Raw genomic sequence first — 20828 nt, 5'->3', positions numbered from 1 at the left:
TAAAATTTTGGTGGGACACTGCAAATTATTCACCTGGGAATGTCTCAATGAATATTGTTTATTTTTGTTAGACACATTATACATCCGGTATGTATCCCTATTCATAAAACAAATTGAATGTACAAAAATACATGCTTCCATTGTTGTTATGGTGTCCACACAACAGTTTTGAAATGTGGGCATTTTCTGTTACAGCTTACTGAGTGTTTTTTTTTTCTTTTTTTAAATGAAATAGTATTATGTCCAGATTGTAAACATTAGCAATTGAAAGGACTCTTTAAATCTGTTTGTTTTGTATTTTATATTGAATATGTTAAACATTGATATAAGTGCTAGTAAAAAAAAAACAAATGGACAAAACCTTCTAATGGAATAAAATATTTGTGATCTTAATAGTAAATTAGTTTCAAAGTAGCAATAACTAACATTTTACAGCTCATTTAAAAGCATTGGCTATATCATCCTGTTGATTGTTTTCTTTCTTAACAATTGCATTAATTTTGTTTTAACCTAGATTTTTTAAAAAATCATTCTCATATTCCAATGAATGGGCAACAAGCATTATTTGTTATCTTCCCCCCCTTCATAGCTAGCTGGACTTATAAGGCTACCATATTTATCATGAGTAGTTAAACCACATGCAGCTTAGAAATATATTATTATAAATGCATCAGAACTCCACTGACACCACACAGTTTTCTAGCCTTAATTGTTTCTTCACTGAAAAAAACATCTGAATAAAGACTGCAGTAAGGCATGAATGGTGTGCATAGTACAGATATCACACTCTAGGGTTATGAAGTACAAGCCTAAAGGGCGAAGGCCTTGCAGTCCCTGGGTGTGAGGTAATATCTGTACCATTTATTTATTTATTTTACATTTGTTGACTGGGATAGTCTGACTGGATATATGCCCATTTTCAGCAGAGGCCCGGGGAGAAAAGTTCCAGATAACACAGATAGAACATAACAGATATGAGTCAAACATATTTACAAAGCCCTCTAGTTGGTACTCACAATATACACAGTGTGTAATAGTATACAACAACAACAGGTTGCAGCAAGCTATTATGAGCAATAGATGCGTACAATATTAATTTAAATAAGGCTTTGAATAAGTAGTGATTAATCAGGGTTAGTACAGGGACAAAGCGGGTGGCCACGGTGGTGCATTGCCACCTCACAGCAAGAGCTTCTCTGGTTCGATCCTTGGCTGGGGTGCCTTCTGTGCGGAGTCTGCATGTCCTCCCTGTGGTTGCGTGGGTTTCATCCGGGTACTCAGGTTTCCTACCACATCCCAAAGACATGCTGTAGGTGGATTGGACACTCTAAATTGGCCCTAGGTGTGAGTGTGTGCATGTGTGTGCCTTCTGTGGAAGGTTGGGTGCCGGGCTGGCAACTCGACACCGTAAAACTCCACTGCCAATCATGAGTGGACAGATAATCTGCTGTGGCGACCCCTAACTGGGAAAAGCCAAAAAAAGAAGTAGTAGTACAGGGACAAAGCCAGTGCTCTTTAAAATACTGTGTGAGGCCTTTCTGAAGAGACTTAAAGAAGGTTTGAGGGTAAGATTAGATGGAAGTGAATTCCACATTTTACCAACTACGTTGGCAAACAGGGAGTCACCGGCTGAGTTAATGGTTTGTGAGTTTGCATCAGCAGTTTATTGGATGATCATAGTTGCCTTGAATTACTGTATGGCTTTGTGATATTTTTGAGTTCCGGAGAATTTTCGGGGTGGTACAGAATTTTGTGTGCTACTATACGCTGATTGAACAGAATTAGGCTAGGCAGTTCTAGCCACCCGAGAAGACTGAGGTTGTGACAGTGATGTGTCCTGTATGCTGAGCCTATGGCAAATCTGGCAATATGGCTGTAACAGCGAGAGAGCTCACTAAGTGCAGTTTTACTCAAAGTGGGGAGTATGTGGGAGGCATATAGACGGGTAGAGAGTAGGCATGAGCAGGCGATTGCAGTCCCAGCTAATGGAGTTAGAAAAGTTTGCTTCTATATAATGAGCCAAGCTTCTTATTAATGTTTTTTTAGTTTTATTGATATGCAGATCAAATATAAGATTATTGTCCACTATTACTCCTAAAAGTTTAGTATGGTCATCTGGAGAGATATCGGTACCGTTGTTGGATGTTATGGAGAAGGACAATGGGGTGGATCTACTGGTGGGGTAAAGAGGAGCAGTTTAGTTTTGTTGGGATTTAACAACAGGCAGTGATTAGAGAGCCAATTTTCAACTGTGTTAAATGTGTTTTGTGTTAAGGTTTGCAGGTCTAAAGGGGAGGAGGCCGTATAGTTCAGGGTAGAATTGTCTGCATATTGAATGCAGGTTGCATGAGCGATGGCAGCATGAAGACTGTTGATGAAGATAGAAAGGAGTAGAGGACCTAGACTAGAGCCCTGAGGGACACCAAGGGTGAGGACCTAGAATAGAGCCCTGAGGGACTCCAAGGGTGAGGACCTAGAATAGAGCCCTGAGGGACACCAAGGGTGAGGACCTAGAATAGAGCCCTGAGGGCCACTAAGGGTGAGGACCTAGAATAGAGCCCTGAGGGACACCAAGGGTGAGGACCTAAAATAGAGCCCTGAGGGACTCCAAGGGTGAGGACCTAGAATAGAGCCCTGAGGGACACCAAGGGTGAGGACCTAGACTAGAGCCCTGAGGGACACCAAGGGTGAGGACCTAGAATAGAGCCCTGAGGAACACCAAGGGTGAGGACCTAGAATAGAGCCCTGAGGGACACCGAGGGTGAGGACCTAGAATAGAGCCCTGAGGGACACCGAGGGTGAGGACCTAGAATAGAGCCCTGAGGGACACCAAGGGTGAGGACCTAGAATAGAGCCCTGAGGGACCCCAAGGGTGAGGACCTAGAATAGAGCCCTGAGGGACACCAAGGGTGAGGACCTAGAACAGAGCCCTGAGGAACACCAAGGGTGAGGACCTAGAATAGAGCCCTGAGGGACACCAAGGGTGAGGACCTAGAATAGAGCCCTGAAGGACACCAAGGGTGAGAGGTAGCAGGGTGGACAGTTTGCCCTGCCATAATACAGCCTGTTGTCTGCCATTCAGATAGGATAGGAACCACTGAATAGCATGGTTATCGAGGGAGATGGATTTTAGGGAATGGATGAGTAATTATTGATTGACCATATCAAAGGCCTTCCATAGGTTTAGAAATAGGGCTGAAGATAGCCTGTTGTTGTTTCTATTTTGGAATATGGTGTTTGTAAAACAAAGGAGGGTGGAGGTGGTGCTGTGATGTGGCCTAAAGCCATGCTGAGAGTTGGCAAGCAGACCATTCTGAATGAGACAGTCCATAAGTTGCTTATGAATGCACTTCTCCATTAATTTGGCTAGTGGTGAGAGAATGGCAATGGGTCTGTAGTTGGACAGCTCTGTTGAACTTCCACCTTTGTGGAGTGGGATAACATGGGATATTTTCAAGATTGAGGGGATAGTTCCATCAGTTAGTGTTCTATTGATTAGGATAGAGATGGGGAATGCTATGGCATGGGCAGCTTTTTGTAGGTACTCTGCAGGAAGGAGGTCAGCGGAAAGGGTGGTTGGTTTTAGTTTATTGATAAGGGATCGCATAAAAGTGGTAGAGACAGGTTGGAAGTTAAAGGGGGATGAGAAGTGGGTGTGTTAGTGGTAGTTAGAGTGGGTGGGAGTAAGTTGGTTAGCTAAGGATGGAATAGTTTCAGTGAAAAAGTTATTAAAGGCAGTGGCAACAGTTCCTGGGGATTTATGAGTGTAGTTTGATGGGGTTGGGGTAGTAGATTGTCCTGGATGAAGAAGTCGGTTAATACCTGCCCAAAACTTTTGGGGATTGTTTTGGTGTTTAAATTGAAGGTTCTGGTAGTAGTTTTTTTTGTCTAGCAAAATGAGTTTTTTTGTATCATTTCTAAGTTGACAATATCTCACTTGGTCGACGGGGCTTTAGTTGTTCGCCATTTGGTCTAGGCTATATTTCTAAGTTTGATTTTTATCTTAGTTTCCTTTGTGAGCCATGGAGCAGTATAAGATTTAGTCTTTATAGTATGTAAATGACACACTTGCGCTATCTTCTCTTACAACAAAAAGAGGAAACGCAGTGTGTACAAAGCAAATGAAATTTAATGAAAAACGGCTCACGATAACACACTCCACAACGGATATAGTTCTTTCATTAATACATGCAAAATTGTTAAAATTGAAACATTAGTTAAGCGCTTTCACCTAATCCTATAGGCTTCCTCAGAACTAACAGTGTTTCAAACAAAGACCATTTAAATAGACTTAATGGCGCGAAAACTCTTGCCATTGTTTAAAGCCATACTAACATATAAAACATTAATGCTTTCATTACATACACTTTATAAACATTTACTAATTAAATGTACATATTCTCAGTCACTAATAACTGTAGGTAAAATTCATTACTACATACCTAAAGCATAAATCATAAATCATAATGACAGTATAAGGGACTGATGAATATTTTATTAATTTTTAATGATAGTTGTATATCTTTTCTAACAACCCTTGCTGGTTTTCTGTATGTATTAACTCTTAATGTCAATTGCCTTAATATGGGTAATTATTAAAAACTATTGAAATCTATTGAAAAGCTCTTTGTTGTAGCTTGGACAGTATTATAAATGTGTTTTAAAAGGCAGGAAAATGTATATAAGTGTAATTTATTAAAAATAAAAATAAAAATAAAAATAAAAATAAAAGTAAAGTTAAAATTAACGCGAAAAAGAACTCAGTAATCTCAGAAACAACCACAACATCCGTATAATGAAACCCGACAAGGGAGGGGGGATTGTCATTTACGATCGAATGGAATACAATGCCAAATTAAATGCTATACTCACCGAAACTGGGAACTATGAGACAGTTTCTTTAAATGAGATTAACATAGCGTATCAGAGAATTAATTCATACCTGGAGGAGTTTTGGATAGATAATAGAATAAACAATGACACTTACAATTTTTTGAAAGTGCCAAATCCCAAAATGGCTGTTCTTGTAGGGATCCCGAAGATCCACAAAAATAGTGAGGACCCCCCTTTTAGGCCAATTGTCTCTGGAAGTAAGACAAAGACCTTCCAATTGGGAAAAGCTATTGACGTGTGGTTGAAAGATATTTATTTAAGTATCCCACATTTGCTTAAGGATTCCTGGGATTTTCTCAGGAAATTTCCAATCCACTTGAACACGGACAACATCTTATATGTAACAATAGATGTCATTGACTTATTTTCATGTATACCGAGTAGAGAAGGTCTGGATATGTTTTGTGAGAGTATGAGGAGACACACAAGATTTGAATGGGACAAAATTTGTCTCATCATGGAATGCATGACTTTAGTGTTGGAAAACAACTATATACTATTTGAGGGCGAGTATTTCAAACAAAGCAGGGGTGTAGCCATGGGTTCTGCTAGTGCCCCAATTTTTGCGAATTTGGTGATGCTGAATTGGGAGGAAGACAGCCTATTCAAGAGTAGTCATTTTACTCATGTGGTGCATTACACTAGATTTCTAGACGACATATACATTTTGTGGAAAGGTGATATGGAGGAATTAAATGAATTCATTACTTATATCAACAAGAGTAGTGAATTTCTCAAATTCACACACTCAGTTAGCAAGAATGGTATAGCATATCTGGACACATACATATCACATGATGAGAAAGGGTTCAAATCTAACATACATAGAAAAAATACCTTTTCCAATGACTATTTACAGTATAACAGCTACCATCCTAGAAAAATGCTACATAATATATTCAAAGGCCAATGTATTAGGGCAGTTAGAATGACGTCTAGAAAGGAAGAGATGGAAAAAGAAATTGAATTCATTACAGAAATGTTCAAGGAGAGGAAATACAACAGTAAAATGCTGACTGAAGTAGCTCAGTATGTCACAACAAGATGGGGAACATTATATTCACCCTTACTAGGTGTGACTGACATAGACATTAAGGATAAAGAAGAAATGTGTAATAAGAGATATCAGAAAGCTTGCATTCTCCCTTATACACCATATTTTAGTACAATTCAAGGTATGTTGGAGAAGCATTGGAAAATTTTCCACATTGACCCACAGATCTCTAATTTACTGGGTAGTAAACCCCCCATAGTACACAAGATGGCAGACAACTTAAAGAAAATTCTTGAATATTCCAAAGTGACCAACTTTGTAGTAAATGACACAGATAGAATGCCCAAAACAAAAAAATGTGAGAATTGTAACCAATGTCAGTTTATCACAAGAACATCAGGAACTGTTTTAAATAACATCAATAGGACAGTCATTAGGTACACAACGGGCAATTGCAACACATCATTTGTGATTTACTTGGCTAAATGTTTGACATGTACTGCATATTATGTGGGAAAAACGGAGAGAGCATTTAGAAAGAGAATTTATGATCACACCTACTGCATTAGAAAAAAGGATACAAACAATGCATTATATAGGCATGTTGAGAAGGAGGGAGCTGATCATGTATTCTCTTTCGGAATTTTGGAACACATTAAGCCTAGGTTGGGAGGAGACAATCGGAAAGATTTGTTGAGTTTTAAGGAAATCTGGTGGCAATTATTTACTGATGCAGCCACTATACCTGGTCTCAATGAATCGATAGCTGTCAAACCTCTACTAAGATTATAACAGGTCATTATTGGAGGGTATTTCATCAGAAAAGTCATTTATACACAATTCTGAGATTGAACAAAAACAAAAACAAAAATAACAATAGGTAAAAAAACACAAACAGGAACACAATATTAAAAGAAGAATTTTTTAACACATTTTTTAATACATTTTTTAACACATTTTATAACATATTTATTGTCGCATAATTAAACCAATTTTTTTAAAATATATTTATTAACATTATACAGAACCGTACAGTTTATCCAGTAGGACACTATTTTTAGAGTCAATTGATTACTATTTAAACACAACAAAAGTATATAGTAATAGGTTTATCACAATTGATTATTAAGATACAATAAATTATATATAAAAAATTCTTTATTGATATATTAAAACTTTTCAATGGATTCTTAATTTTACACATTTTTTTATAAGAATTCTGTACATTCCTATATGACTCAAAACATTCATCCATTCATAAAATGCTTATTTTTATACTTCTAGCCTATTTTTTTCGCGTTAATTTTAACTTTACTTTTATTTTTATTTTTATTTTTATTTTTAATAAATTAAACTTATATACATTTTCCTGCCTTTTAAAACACATTTATAATACTGTCCAAGCTACAACAAAGAGCTTTTCAATAGATTTCAATAGTTTTTAATAATTACCCATATTAAGGCAATTGACATTAAGAGTTAATACATACAGAAAACCAGCAAGGGTTGTTAGAAAAGATATACAACTATCATTAAAAATTAATAAAATATTCATCAGTCCCTTATACTGTCATTATGATTTATGATTTATGCTTTAGGTATGTAGTAATGAATTTTACCTACAGTTATTAGTGACTGAGAATATGTACATTTAATTAGTAAATGTTTATAAAGTGTATGTAATGAAAGCATTAATGTTTTATATGTTAGTATGGCTTTAAACAATGGCAAGAGTTTTCGCGCCATTAAGTCTATTTAAATGGTCTTTGTTTGAAACACTGTTAGTTCTGAGGAAGCCTATAGGATTAGGTGAAAGCGCTTAACTAACGTTTCAATTTTAACAATTTTGCATGTATTAATGAAAGAACTATATCCGTTGTGGAGTGTGTTATCGTGAGCCGTTTTTCATTAAATTTCATTTGCTTTGTACACACTGCGTTTCCTCTTTTTGTTGTAAGAGAAGATAGCGCAAGTGTGTCATTTATTTCTTATTCGTTCCTTCCTACAACTATTCTTTATAGTATGTGCAGGAGCCAGAGAGGCAAGATTACGTTGGTTTGGACATGTGCTGAGGAGGGATGCTGAGTATATTGGGAAAAAGATGCTAAGGATGACGCTACCAGGTAACAGGAAAAGAGGAAGGCCTAAGATAATGTTTATGGATGTGGTGAGAGAGGACATGCAGGTGGTTGGTGTGACAGAGTAAGATGCAGAGGACAGGAAGAAATGGAAACAGGGGATCCACTGTGGCGACCCCTAACGTGAACAGCCGAAAGAAGATGATGAGTATGTGCAGGAGCATGAGAGTCAAGGATGCTCAGGAATTTATTATTAAAGAAAGTTACGGCTTCATCTAATGGTAGATTTTTTAGGACTGACCAGTTGACCGATTTAACTCCTTTAGCTATTATTGCACTTATAAAATGAGCATCTGTATTTTTTGCAGTTTGAATTTTACTTATAGTAGTTTATAAATGGCAATTATATGTTGTGTAGTATATTTAATATAAAATGGTCTCCCTGCCCATTTTAACTAACTGTTAGCTATGCAGAGTTATAGCTTTTTAAGATGTGGAATTTTGGTATGAAATTTTCAGGGAAGATATTTAAGGGACTCTTTTATTAAACTGTTGCATGTAAACAGATGCCAGTCTTGCATAACATAAGTGATATATAATGTTTGGAACTGGGAGTGTGTCAGTATGGTTTGTGATGTAAAACGCTTGCAAATAGGATTATATTGGTATGATTTGTTTTCATTTATATAAATGTATAACTGCCTATGTAGTAAGTGATAGTTTATTAAAGATGTTTCTTGTTTAAAAAAATAAGGCAGGAATTAAATAATTTATGTAACGTTACTTAGGTTATATGATGTGTAGCAATATATGTGAAGTATAATGTTTGTTATGTTAATATAGTTTGATTACTTTTATATGAATGTAAATTTGCTAATGTCACAAGTGATAATTCAGTAAAGGTGTTTGAAAAAAAAACTTACATAATACCTCAGTAGCAATTCTTTAGACACTGTTAACTTTCTGAGACAGTAAGCATTTTGAGCTTATCCTAAAATCATCATCAAATGGTTCATTTTCAGTATAACACAATGCTCAGTTGTGTGAGGTAATCACAATGACACCATATTTATAAGCAATAGGACCATCGCTGCAAGGGATGATATATTTGATCTGATTTGGAATTAACCAGTACATTTAAATTTAAAGCATATCAGAGCTACAAGCAACTGCTATCTAGCCTGCATACATGACTATTGGCAGGTGAAACAATCCAGATGAGGAGACTTAAACATAAGTAGCACACCGGTAGACAAACATGTTTTTCAGGCATCGCAGTCTCAAAAATATTCACAAGAGTTAATTATTTTGGTGGCAACTGCAAGAACTAAAGGACACATTTATGCAAGCAATAATGCTTTCTGCTGCTAATATGAGTTGATTTTTATTTTTTGTTTCTCCCTGCTTCATTCTATGGCACCTTACTCCAGTGACCCATGTCCACTCCAGTGACCCATGTCCATCAACAGTTCTACCACTCATTTCCACATCTCTGTACTTTCTCCATAAGGGCTGTGGAAAATACAGAGCTTAAGGATATCATGGGGGTCTGGCTGACATACCATATACCAGGGTATTTTTTCATATTTATGCACTACCCTGATTCCCTCCCTACCCTATGGTCTTTTTGGTTTGGTCTGGAGGGTGGGCATGCAATGGGGACATGCTGAAATATTATCCCATCTCTGTGTCACAACTCTAATCCCTCTAAGGACTATGGCCACTTCTTCACAAGTCACTGGCTTTCACCAGGGATCATGCAGGGAATACCGTTGAGACTTCCCTCCTTGGGAAAGCAATGCCCATCTCTCCCCTGACACTCCATCAGTCACCCAAACCATTAACTGAACTCAGGTTAACTGAACCACAGTCAGGGCTTTATCTCAGTATTCTACTGGAGTGCATAATCAGTTGATTTAGTTGATGGTATACTTGTTGTAGCCTCCAACTATTTAGAAAGGTAATTATTTTGGTGGTATATCCAAAGCACTGAAACAAACAAATATGTTGGTTTAGCTGATGATATGCCTATTCCCTTATTTGGTTGGTTCCCGGTTCCTATAGTAATGTCTGTATGCATTTTATTGTTATTGTAATATGCATTTATAGTGATGTAGCCTTTTACTTCTTTTCATTGTATCCTTAAATTTATCTTTTAGGTCAGACAATGCCTAGCAGAGGCTTTCTACTGTGTGTGTGTGTGTGTGTGTGTGTGTGTGTGTGTGTGTGTGTGTGTGGATGTGTGTGTGTGTGTGTGGGTGTGGATGTGTGTGTGTGTGGGTGTGGATGTGTGTGTGGGTGTGTGTGGATGTGTGTGTGTGTGTGTGTGTGTGTGTGTGTGGATGTGTGTGTGTGTGTGTGTGTGGATGTGTGTGTGTGAGTGGGTGTGGATGTGTGTGTGTGTGTGTGTGTGTGTGTGTGTGTGTGTGTGTGTGTGTGTGTGTGTGTGTGTGTGTGTGTGTGTGTGTGTGTGTGTGTGTGTGTGTGTGTGTGTGTGTGTGTGTGTGTGTGTGTGTGTGTGTGTGTGTGTGTGTGTGTGTGTGTGTGTGTGTGTGTGTGTGTGTGTGTGTGTGTGTGTGTGTGTGTGTGTGTGTGTGTGTGTGTGTGTGTGTGTGTGTGTGTGTGTGTGTGTGTGTGTGTGTGTGTGTGTGTGTGTGTGTGTGTGTGTGTGTGTGTGTGTGTGTATGTGTGTGTGTGTGTGTGTGTGTGTGTGTGTGTGTGTGTGTGTGTGTGTGTATGTGTGTGTATGTGTGTGTGTGTGTGTGTGTGTGTGTGTGTGTGTGTGTGTGTGTGTGTGTCGGTGTGGATATGTGTGTGTGTGTGTGTGTGTGTGTGTGTGTGTGTGTGTGTGTGTGTGCACGCGTGTGCATAATGTGACTCCTTGGTAAGTGAAGGTGATTATTTTCTGTTTCTATAGAAAGCAGTAGCTTCTTCTTGTTACTGATTTTATTTTCTGTCCCTTCCTCAGGACTTTTTTTTGGTTTACTTTTTGAATGGCTTTTGCTGCTCCTGATCAGGTAATACACATCAGTTTGTGTTTTAGTGCTTTTATTTCAATAATGTGGGTCTAGTTTCTCACACAATCTTGATATCATTTACTTTAGTAGTATTTTTGTACGTGGTCTGCACTAATTTTTTATCTGCACGGTAGAATAGATTTGCTGCACAGGCACCTATCAGTCTTAATAGTCAATGTTCCTTGCTTATTTTATAAATATATTAAAAAATGGGTTTATAAAATATCAACCTTCTCCATTAGCCTCTCAGAGTTCTAAAAGGGTACATTAATGTGCAAAAAGAGCCCATAGAAAGAGAAATATGACTATTCATGACACTGAAACTGTGTGCCTTCAGGTAGCAAAATGTTTTGTCGTACCCCCATTTTTCCATTGCAGCGTGTCTTACTACATCGTACTTCAGATAATACTGCAACTCTATATGGGTAAAGAAAATCGAAAGTCTTTAATCACACATTACATTAATCAACTGATTCCAACATATCAGAAGTGATATACTATGGCAGGACTGAGCAATACAATCAGCGTTTAATTAATGTTTTGATTTCCTGTTTTTTTTTAAAGAAAATACAAATATTAGTGTTTGGCCATCTAGCTAATGCAGCTTAAAAAAGTTGAATGGCTTGTTCTACAAATTTGCCTACTAATTTAAAATACTCCACCCTGTCTTTCTGCAGTACCTGTACATTTCAGCTTTGGCATTGCTCTGTCATTCACACACATACACAGAGACAGACAGACTGACACTTTCTGTGTATTCATAAGGTTTTCACTCTCCACCATACCATGCGTGAACTCTCTACCAGTTCCTCCTCTCTGTACTACTTGTCAATTTTCTTTTTGTAACAACAACAGCTTAAAACAAGCAACAGGAATACTGTTGCATATAAAGACATGACTGACGCTTCCTGATCTTGTTTATTATGAATAACCAAAAAACTGTAAAAACCTGAACAGTGCTCCTTTATTCCAGGGGAAAAATTACAAAAATATACCAATTGCTTAGTTTTTTTATGGGGCAGAATTAAACCTTAAACTATCAAAATTATGTTTTATTTTTATTCTTTGCCATGTTAAAGCTTAAAATTACCCACAACATGTTGCTTTTTTTTGTAAAACAACAGGTTATCTGTCTTCTAAACCCTAGTTGATGTAGTTCTTTCACAGGAGGTATGACGGGATAACTGGGTTTAGAGAGTCTTCCCCAGAGTAAACTCAAGCCTGTAAAAATACATCTGCTAGGATTTATTAGTACTACTATATCTCTACTGCACTGCCTAATAGTGATGTGACATTACACGAGGCTGTATATCTAACTATCACATTCTACAAACACTATTACGGTGCACCTTTCTAGTATATGCACCTTTCTAGTATAGTCCTGTATTTGGGCACTATCGACACTTTACTCCTCTCTGGAAAGTAATCTGATAAAACATAATGGAAAACCTTTTCCCATGCATACTGAGACTAAATCCTTACTATAAGCACCCTTCTCTCACAATATTCAATGTGTATATAGGAGTACATCATACTACTGTCTCTTGTCTGATCACTACCCAAATGCTATTTTTCAAACCATGAAATTCTCTCTATAAACAAATGTTTACGATGTTACTGCACATTTATCGCTGACCTCTACCTAAATATCATTATTCAGACAATGAAAAGAATTCTACCTAAAGCCATCTGCATAAATATCAACATTTTTTGCTCATTTTCTGTATGAATTGCTACTAAATGCTACATATATACATTAATTAAATGTTTCCTTTAATGTAATATACGCCTCCACTGAAAAAGGACACCATAGCTGTTAAGCTTTCCTGTTTAATTAAAGTAAATAAATAAATAAATACATCTATTTAAAAAACGTTAATATCATTTGTCTTCTGTGGGAGAAGAGCACTTATGAGCTCAGATATCTGGGCCTACAGCAGGTAAGTTAGTACTACTTCCCTTTTGCTATATGAGAGTCATTTTAAAAATATACTTAAAAAAATGACACAAGCATAAGAAATGGATACCCCCCAGGCTAAAACAATAGACAAGAAAACATACAGTATGAAATAAAATTTAAATGAACATAACACTTCTAAAATTACATAAAATACAGTTCCAAAGGAAACAAACTCTTACCTATTAGAATCTTTGAATAAAATATTTTTTTTAACTAATCTACAAGAAAAATAAACATACAAAAGATAACAACATAATACAAAAGAAAAACGATAATTAACACAATGTCCATTTTCCATGTACAATAATGGCTTCCAGGGTGGGTGTTACAGTAAACTACCAGTCTTCCTGGGATGGAGAAGGCTTTCTCTACTTGCCCCACAGTAATCTCCTGTAACAACAGAGAAGTAGGGGTAACTCACCAGCCAAGGCACAGATACCTGAGATCATAAGTTTTCTTCTGCTTCAGAAGATACATGCTGTTAGCTGTTATGCAGTTATTTATTTATTTGCCTTTGTTTATATGAGAGAGAGAGAGAGAGAGAAAGAGAGAGCGAGAAATGGTGTGTGTGTGTGTGTGTGTGTGTGTGTGTGTGTGTGTGTGTGTGTGTGTGTGTGTGTGTGTGTTGGGGGGCGGCTTACCTATGTGTTTTCACTGCACCATTGGTCGAGTGGATGAAGTGCAAGAATTTAATGTCCTGTGAGCTTTGCTGCAATGTATTATATTCTGTGAGCCGGAGATGTGCATTTTTGCATTTTAGGGTTTTTCCTCTTTTCATCACTGTGGTATGACTGCAGAGCTAGTACACACACACACACACACACACACACACACACATGAATATATGTATATATATATATATATATATATATATATATATATATATATATATATATATATATATATATATAGGTCCCCTTCAGTACACCGACACGCCAGAAGGCCGACACTCTAAAGAAGGAGATGAGAAGACCGACGACGCAGATGATCAACAAGGTGAGATCCTGACGGATGGAACACCGACATGGGAAGGTGTGAGTGCGACTCTGTAAGTGTGCGATAGAGTGAGGGATTTAGTGTTAGGGAGCGGACAGGTAAGTATGGGATAGTGAGGGACTGTAGTTTTAGAGGTGGGTTAAGTGAGTTAGGGTTAGGGTGCGGGTAGGTTGAGTGTGCGATAGTGACGGACTATATGTTTAAGGGTGGGTTAAGTGAGTTAGGGTTAGGTTGCAGGTAGAGTATGTGTGCGATAGTGATGGACTGTAGGTTTAGGGGTGGGTTAAGTGAGTTAGGGTTAGGGTGTTGGTAGGGTAAGTGTGCGGTTGTGTTGGACCTTAGGGTTAGGGTTTTGGTTAAGCTTAGTGCATGTATAGTTGTGTGTAATGTGTAGTTTACGTTTTGGGTGTCGGTGTTATGGTGTTCGGTTTTGTGCGTTGTCGGTATTGTGTGTTGTCGGTCTTTTGGTGTCGGTGTTTTGGGTGTCGGCTTTGTGGCGTGTCGGTGTTGTGATAGGGATCCATATATATATATATATATATATATATATATATATATATATATATATATATATATATGTGTGTGTGTGTGTGTGTGTGTGTGTGTGTGCGTGTGTGTATGTATACCTTTTTTGGACATAGACTGCAGGCTGATCTTATACCACAAATAATACAAATGAAACAGTCCTTTGTGAAAGCATAACTGTACAACTTAGTCCCAAATACATACATGGAAGAAACAAGGGGAAATTGTAAAGTCCAACTCAAATATGATCAGGATAGACAAAGTTACCATTCCCGAAAAAAAAAAATTCCCACAGGTGTACATAATGCTCATGTTGCTCTATCTTATTCTACTTTTCCCAAATGAAATTCATTCTCAGTTCATGCTGCACCTTTCCTGTGTTATAGGTTCCCTGGGACATTTATAATAAGCTCTCATTATCAGCACGGTTTCACAGCCAACACCTGACTTGTTCTTACCTGTGGATATGCTTTTAAATTGCACTTTACATTTCTGCATGATGATCTGCAAGTCCTGCTCCAGGCGTGCTTATTGTAATTACCTGTCCCTCATTACCAGAATGTCAGGAGTCAAAACATAGAGTAGGTCAGTATGTCAGCATCAGGCAGAAAGTGTCATAAAGTAACTTCACTACAGAGTACAAGGAACATGTCACAGCATTTGTATGAACAGAAGTTGTCATTCAAGTAAAAGATTAGCAGTACATAGTACAGTAGTCGTCCTTATTTCATTTCTAGTCTGTTCTAGTATATCCTTTTGATAATGCTGCATAAACGGCACTGTAAAAGGTACTAACCTCCAGGCTTTTAAGAAACCCAGCGGCATCAGCAATCACATTTTCATGGGTCAACATGGCTCCTTTAGGATCACCTAAATGAAAACAGAATATTGCATTTGGTTACTCTGTTTACATTTTATTTGTATTATATTAAATGAATTTGTAACGTGCAATTTAGATACAGCAGAAGGAACAATTTGTCACTACTCTCTGATAGCACTTTAAATCCTATTTTGCCCGAAGCCCTTCAGTTTTTGAAAGTCCTACTATTTGCATAACTGATATTTTCTACTGCTAAATTTAATACAACTGAATGTATCTCACCAGTTTTGCTTTTCTAGCCACCATGTAAGCTGAAAAAAATATTACTTACAACTCAGAATTCTTGGTATTGCTAATACATTTATAATAATCTCTTGAAATGAGTAATTTCACTTATCACTATTTCTCAAGTGAAGTGATCTACATTGCATTTGAATGTTTCAAATTTTTAGTAAAATATTCTTGTGATGAACAAGCCAGTTTTGCATCTTTCATGCGACCCCCAACTGTGCTTTGTATCTGTTTTGCCTTTTAAGTTCTTTACTTTCATTTCACATTTTTCTTAAACTGTCTTGAAATCTGATCCCTGCTTTTTATGAATTTATAACCAGAGCCACACGTATATGGTCATCCTGTCTCTTTCATATGAATGTACTAGCAAAACTGAATTTACGGAATGCATGTCTTTATTTGCACCATCTTGGTAACTCTTTTTAAAAGTCCTTTACTCTAACCTATACACAAATAAATTATACTTGTATTATTACAAAAGCCTTGGTCATACTTAGCTATAATGTATCAAGAGGTTACTTCTTCTCCATTGAATTAAATGGATCAATTTAATTAAAAAAGTAAAATACATCTTCAGATCATTTTACTATTCTGTCCCATCCATTTTAACTTCTAATATTCTTAGCCTTTCAGGTGACTCCTTTTGACTTGTAGCCCCCTCCCCCCAATATGCCCCTGCTGTTTGAGCATTCCATCTCCACTGACTTTACTCTGTCTTTCAAGTTATCCTTCAGGCCCCTCTTTGAGACAGTACAACACTGATGTCATGAAATATAGCATGATTTACAACACAATTATTAAAAATGCTGTACTAAAATGCATCCGTAACAGTCTACATTCATTGCTGTTTATTTATTTATTTTTGAAAGTAAATTTCTGGAACAACTAAATGTAAAGCTGATGAGATACCTGTAGTACCACTTGTGAAACAGACAATACTGAGGTCCTCTGGCTTGGGAGGCTGTAAAACAGAACAAATGATGTAATTCTTAGAATACAACATGCATAACGTATACACTGTGGAAAAGCAGGACTAGAACAAACAGGGTAACATACATGTTTACAATATTACAACACTACAGCTTAGGTAAACCATATAGCTACAATTCAGTAAATACTTTACTGAATCTATAATAGCACTAACAAATAACTGTTCCACCCCTCTTTCAGATATTTCCATAACAAGTACATATAGCAACACCTTCTCCCTCCAACCCGTCTCAATGGACACAATAAAAAATATCTAAAAAAAGCTCAAGCCAACAACCCTAGCAGCTGATAACCTACCAGCTAACGATCTTAAAATAGTAACTGATGCTATCTTATACCCAGTATCTATCTTAATAATCCAATCAGTCTCTGAACAACAAAGACCAACAATCTGGAAAATATCTCACATTATTCCACTACATAAAGGGGGTAACTCAACAGAACTATCCAATTCCAGACCAATTGCAATCTTGTCACCACTTTCCAAAATCCTCAAAAGATGTATTTGTATTCAAATCATGCAGTGTCTACTTAACAACAACCTCCTATCCAAAATCCAGCATGGCTTTTGGCCATACCATAGTAATATCTATATCCCAATGTTCTTCACTAATATCGATAATCAACATTGGAGCAATGGAAAAATAGACTCCTCTATCTTCCTTGACCTATCAAAAGCATTTAAAACATTGATTAAAACATTAGGTGAGAAACCACGTATTACGTACAGGAGAGGGCTTAACTTGAGAGCATTACTTGAGAAAAAGACAAGAGTCCCAAATAGTAGGGTTAAAGGTATGTTCAAATGTGGTACTTGCCCTCAGTGCAAACACATATTTGAAGGGACTAGATGTATAATTAACAACAAAATATACATGATTGGTTTGAGATTCAATTGTGATAGTAAAAGTGTGGTTTATGCAGCCTTATGTTGCCAATGTAATTCATATTACATTGGCAAAACTGAAAGGAAACTCAAACAGCGCATGTACGAACATTTTTATGCCATTAACAAGGGGGACATTAAAAACGCTTTGGCTAAACACATTTTAGAATACCCTGGACATATTTTTTAAATTTTTTGTGTTACAACATCGAGATAATGACATTAGAGGAGGCCCTTGGCAGATTTTACTAGAAATTGATGAGCTTATTTGGCAAATAAAAACAGGGGCGTCCATTCCACCAGGGCTGAATGAAAATCTATGTATTAAATGTGTTTTGAAATTGCATGCCCTTAAGAGATGATTATTTGACAGGTACTGCTTTTTCTAGTATTTATACATAATGGCATATACAATGATGTATTCGTATTTATCCATTATTAATTATTATTACTTATTTATATCTTATTAGATTATTAGGTTTGTATATTTATATATATATATACATATATATATATATATATATATATATATATATATTCATTTATTAGTAACTACATGGGTGATAGATATTTATACATAATAATTAACTAATTGACTTTTACTATATATTGTTTATTTTAATGTATTAACTAATTTATAGTTAGTTTCATTATTAATTTTGCTATTGCCAGCTTAGTCAACTAGCTATAAGGCTTGATGTCGTTTTTATTTATGGCAACTATTATGGATTTTTTGAATTAATATGTATTACTGCTTTTTATTTTTAACTAATTCAACAAGATAAAGGAAATGTGTTCATGTTTGCACATGACTTCAAGTTAAAAACAGTGCATCTTACCAGTATATTACTTGAAGAATGTGCACGAAGGCTTTCCCTTTTAAGAATTAACTGGGTTCACTAATTTAGGTTTTAATTCATTGATTGTTAGATTTTTTCTATATAAAGAATGTTAATTGATTTTCATTTTGTTTCAGTCTGATGAAGGTGAGGCACTGATCCACACCGAAAGCGCTTACTAATAAATGCAAGTTTCTTTTATTTTATTGTGAGTTTGCTGGCTCTCATTGCGTTCATCCTCGCCTACTTTTTAGTAGTTTGGTTTCTTGTTTTTCGTTTATCAAAAGCATTTGATATGGTCTCCCACAACAAATTTTAAAGGTACTCTCAGACCTTAACCTTATTCCCTCAACAATTACTTGTTTCAAAGAATATCTACAGGGTGCTAACAGGCAGTAAAATGGCAACAAAACATATCTCCACTACTACTGTTAACCTAGGAGTCCCACAATGCTCCAATCAAGGACCACTACTATTCATCCTTTTCACCAATAACTTGTACAATGTTACACTGCATGCCTCTCTTGTCCATTATGCGGACGATTCCACATTAATATGGGTTGCATTGTCTCTGTAACACTTACAACTAACACAAGAAAACTTCTCTGAAGTTGAGACCTGGCTATCAGAGGCCCAACTCATTTTTAAACCATAACAAGACCAAATTCATGCTCTTTCAGCCAGCCAGAGCTTCAGATCCCACCACAGCTTTTTCCATCATATTTACAAACCAGACTATCATCACTCCTGTATTCCAGACCAAACTTCTAGGTGCCACTATTAACAAAGCCATTAAATTTTATCTTCACATAGCCCAAAAGGTAAAAAAAGTTGATAAAAAACTTTGCAGTCTCTACAGACATAAACAAAAGCCACTTCTATATGCCTCTCCTATCCTCAGTAAAAAATATGATGCTGCAAAATTAGATAGCTGCTATAATAAAATCCCAAAATTTCCAACAGACCACAACTATAGATCTCAGCATTGCTTAGCACTCAAAGAATTAAAATGGCTCGAACTACCTAACCTCTTAGTATAAAACCAACTCACTACAGCACATACACGTCTTAACCAACCAGATAAAACTCCTGCCCTACAAAACGTATTATTTCTTATACTAATAAACATTCCTTATGCTCAAGTAATAAATCATTATTAGCTGTAAGCAAAGTCAGCAACTCCGCAGGAGATTCACTCTATTCCACTGGTATAGCGAAATTATGGAACTCGCTGCCTACTGATGTAAGGTCAATTACAAACAACGTGTTGTTTAAAAAAGCACGCAAATCACACTTACTGAACTCAAAACTGTGCACATGTACTAGGCCTGAATAGTTGTCCCTATACCTCTCATTCAGAAATCCACTGTACAGCTTCCTTCTCAATCTCCTTTGACTCATAAATTTCTTATCTGCACACTAACTTCACACTCCTCAAGTATATGTTTGATTATAAAATTGGTGCATTAAACTCCATGTTTGGGGTCCAAATTTAGTCCTCTTTGATTTTCACTTGGAAGAAAATACATTAGATAATCTCTTTATGTTGCCTAATTAATTGTAGTGAAAGTTGATCTCAATATGTGTAATAGATGTATGTGATTAAAAATGTAACTAAGTGGTACATGTCTGTATATATTGCATTATATGTCTATCTGTTGTTTATATATATAACTTGTATTCGTACATTCTTCCCTTGTTATATATGTGGAGCTTTTCTCCCCAAGACTCCACTGAAAAAGGACCTCTGTCCAGTCGGACCTTCCCAGTAAACAAATGTAAAATAAATAAAAAACAAATAAATTAAAATATTGAGGAAAAATATCAGCTATTAACGCTATTAATATTAATAATATAAATGCATGGAGACCACAATCCATATCGTATCTACCTGCAGCAATTCTGGAAAGAACCAAACATATGCATGGTTACTGGCCACTTATAGTAATAATGTACTGGCAGAAGGTTATAAACACAAACATTCTAATAAGAATAAATAAGAATATTACCATAAATAAAAAATACATTCCAACTGCCATTAATTTGGACTGTTTGCTCAGTTTTGGAAGCCCATAACAGTTGCTTGCCATATCTACTGTACTTTCAGGAAAACACAGTAATGTCTTTGTCTGTGTCTTATTTACTCTGACAGGGAAGAGGTTAAAGGTGAACAAATAGTGCTTCAAAAAGTACAGCTATAAATAAATGCTATTTTAAAATAAGAATTGTTCATTACAGATAAACAAAATAAACCTTTGTAATAATTTGTAAGGGTTCTACTTACAATGGCTTTCTGTAGATTTTCTTTGCCAATTCTCTGGAGAAAGAAATGAGAACATATTTGTTCACACTTTCAAAACTACAGTACAGATTTTGAAAGAAAGATAAAAACATTTCTATTCTGCACCTAGAATAGTTTACAGTCAAATGTGTTCTAGTGGCTGTGAACTATCAAAAATCTCATTCCTTGAAAGAAAATGAAAATTCTTTTCAGAAAACAAAATTTCTATGAATATGTAGTAAAGCCTGTACCCTTAAC

The 20828-nt window shown here is 36.3% G+C and overlaps 1 protein-coding gene across 5 annotated transcripts in view; it reads right to left on the bottom strand.

The window, feature by feature from the left end:
- Window positions 1-20828, bottom strand: part of ACSL5 (acyl-CoA synthetase long chain family member 5) — a 630479-nt gene that overhangs the window by 225942 nt on the left and 383709 nt on the right. For all 5 annotated transcript variants that reach the window (XM_044055842.1, XM_044055844.1, XM_044055845.1 and 2 more), the window contains exons 8-10: window positions 20574-20606; window positions 16484-16535; window positions 15260-15333 (exon numbers count right to left, since the gene is read on the bottom strand). In XM_044055842.1, the coding sequence (XP_043911777.1) occupies window positions 15260-15333; window positions 16484-16535; window positions 20574-20606 (159 nt within the window). The remainder of the gene's footprint in view (window positions 1-15259; window positions 15334-16483; window positions 16536-20573; window positions 20607-20828) is intronic.

The sequence above is a fragment of the Protopterus annectens genome, chromosome 14.part0 (genome assembly GCF_019279795.1).
Source record: "Protopterus annectens isolate FY-2018-M chromosome 14.part0, PAN1.0, whole genome shotgun sequence".
Taxonomy (NCBI): Eukaryota; Metazoa; Chordata; order Ceratodontiformes; family Protopteridae; genus Protopterus; species Protopterus annectens.
Note: the sequence above shows the minus strand (reverse complement) of the source record. Positions and strands in the feature narration are given on the sequence as shown.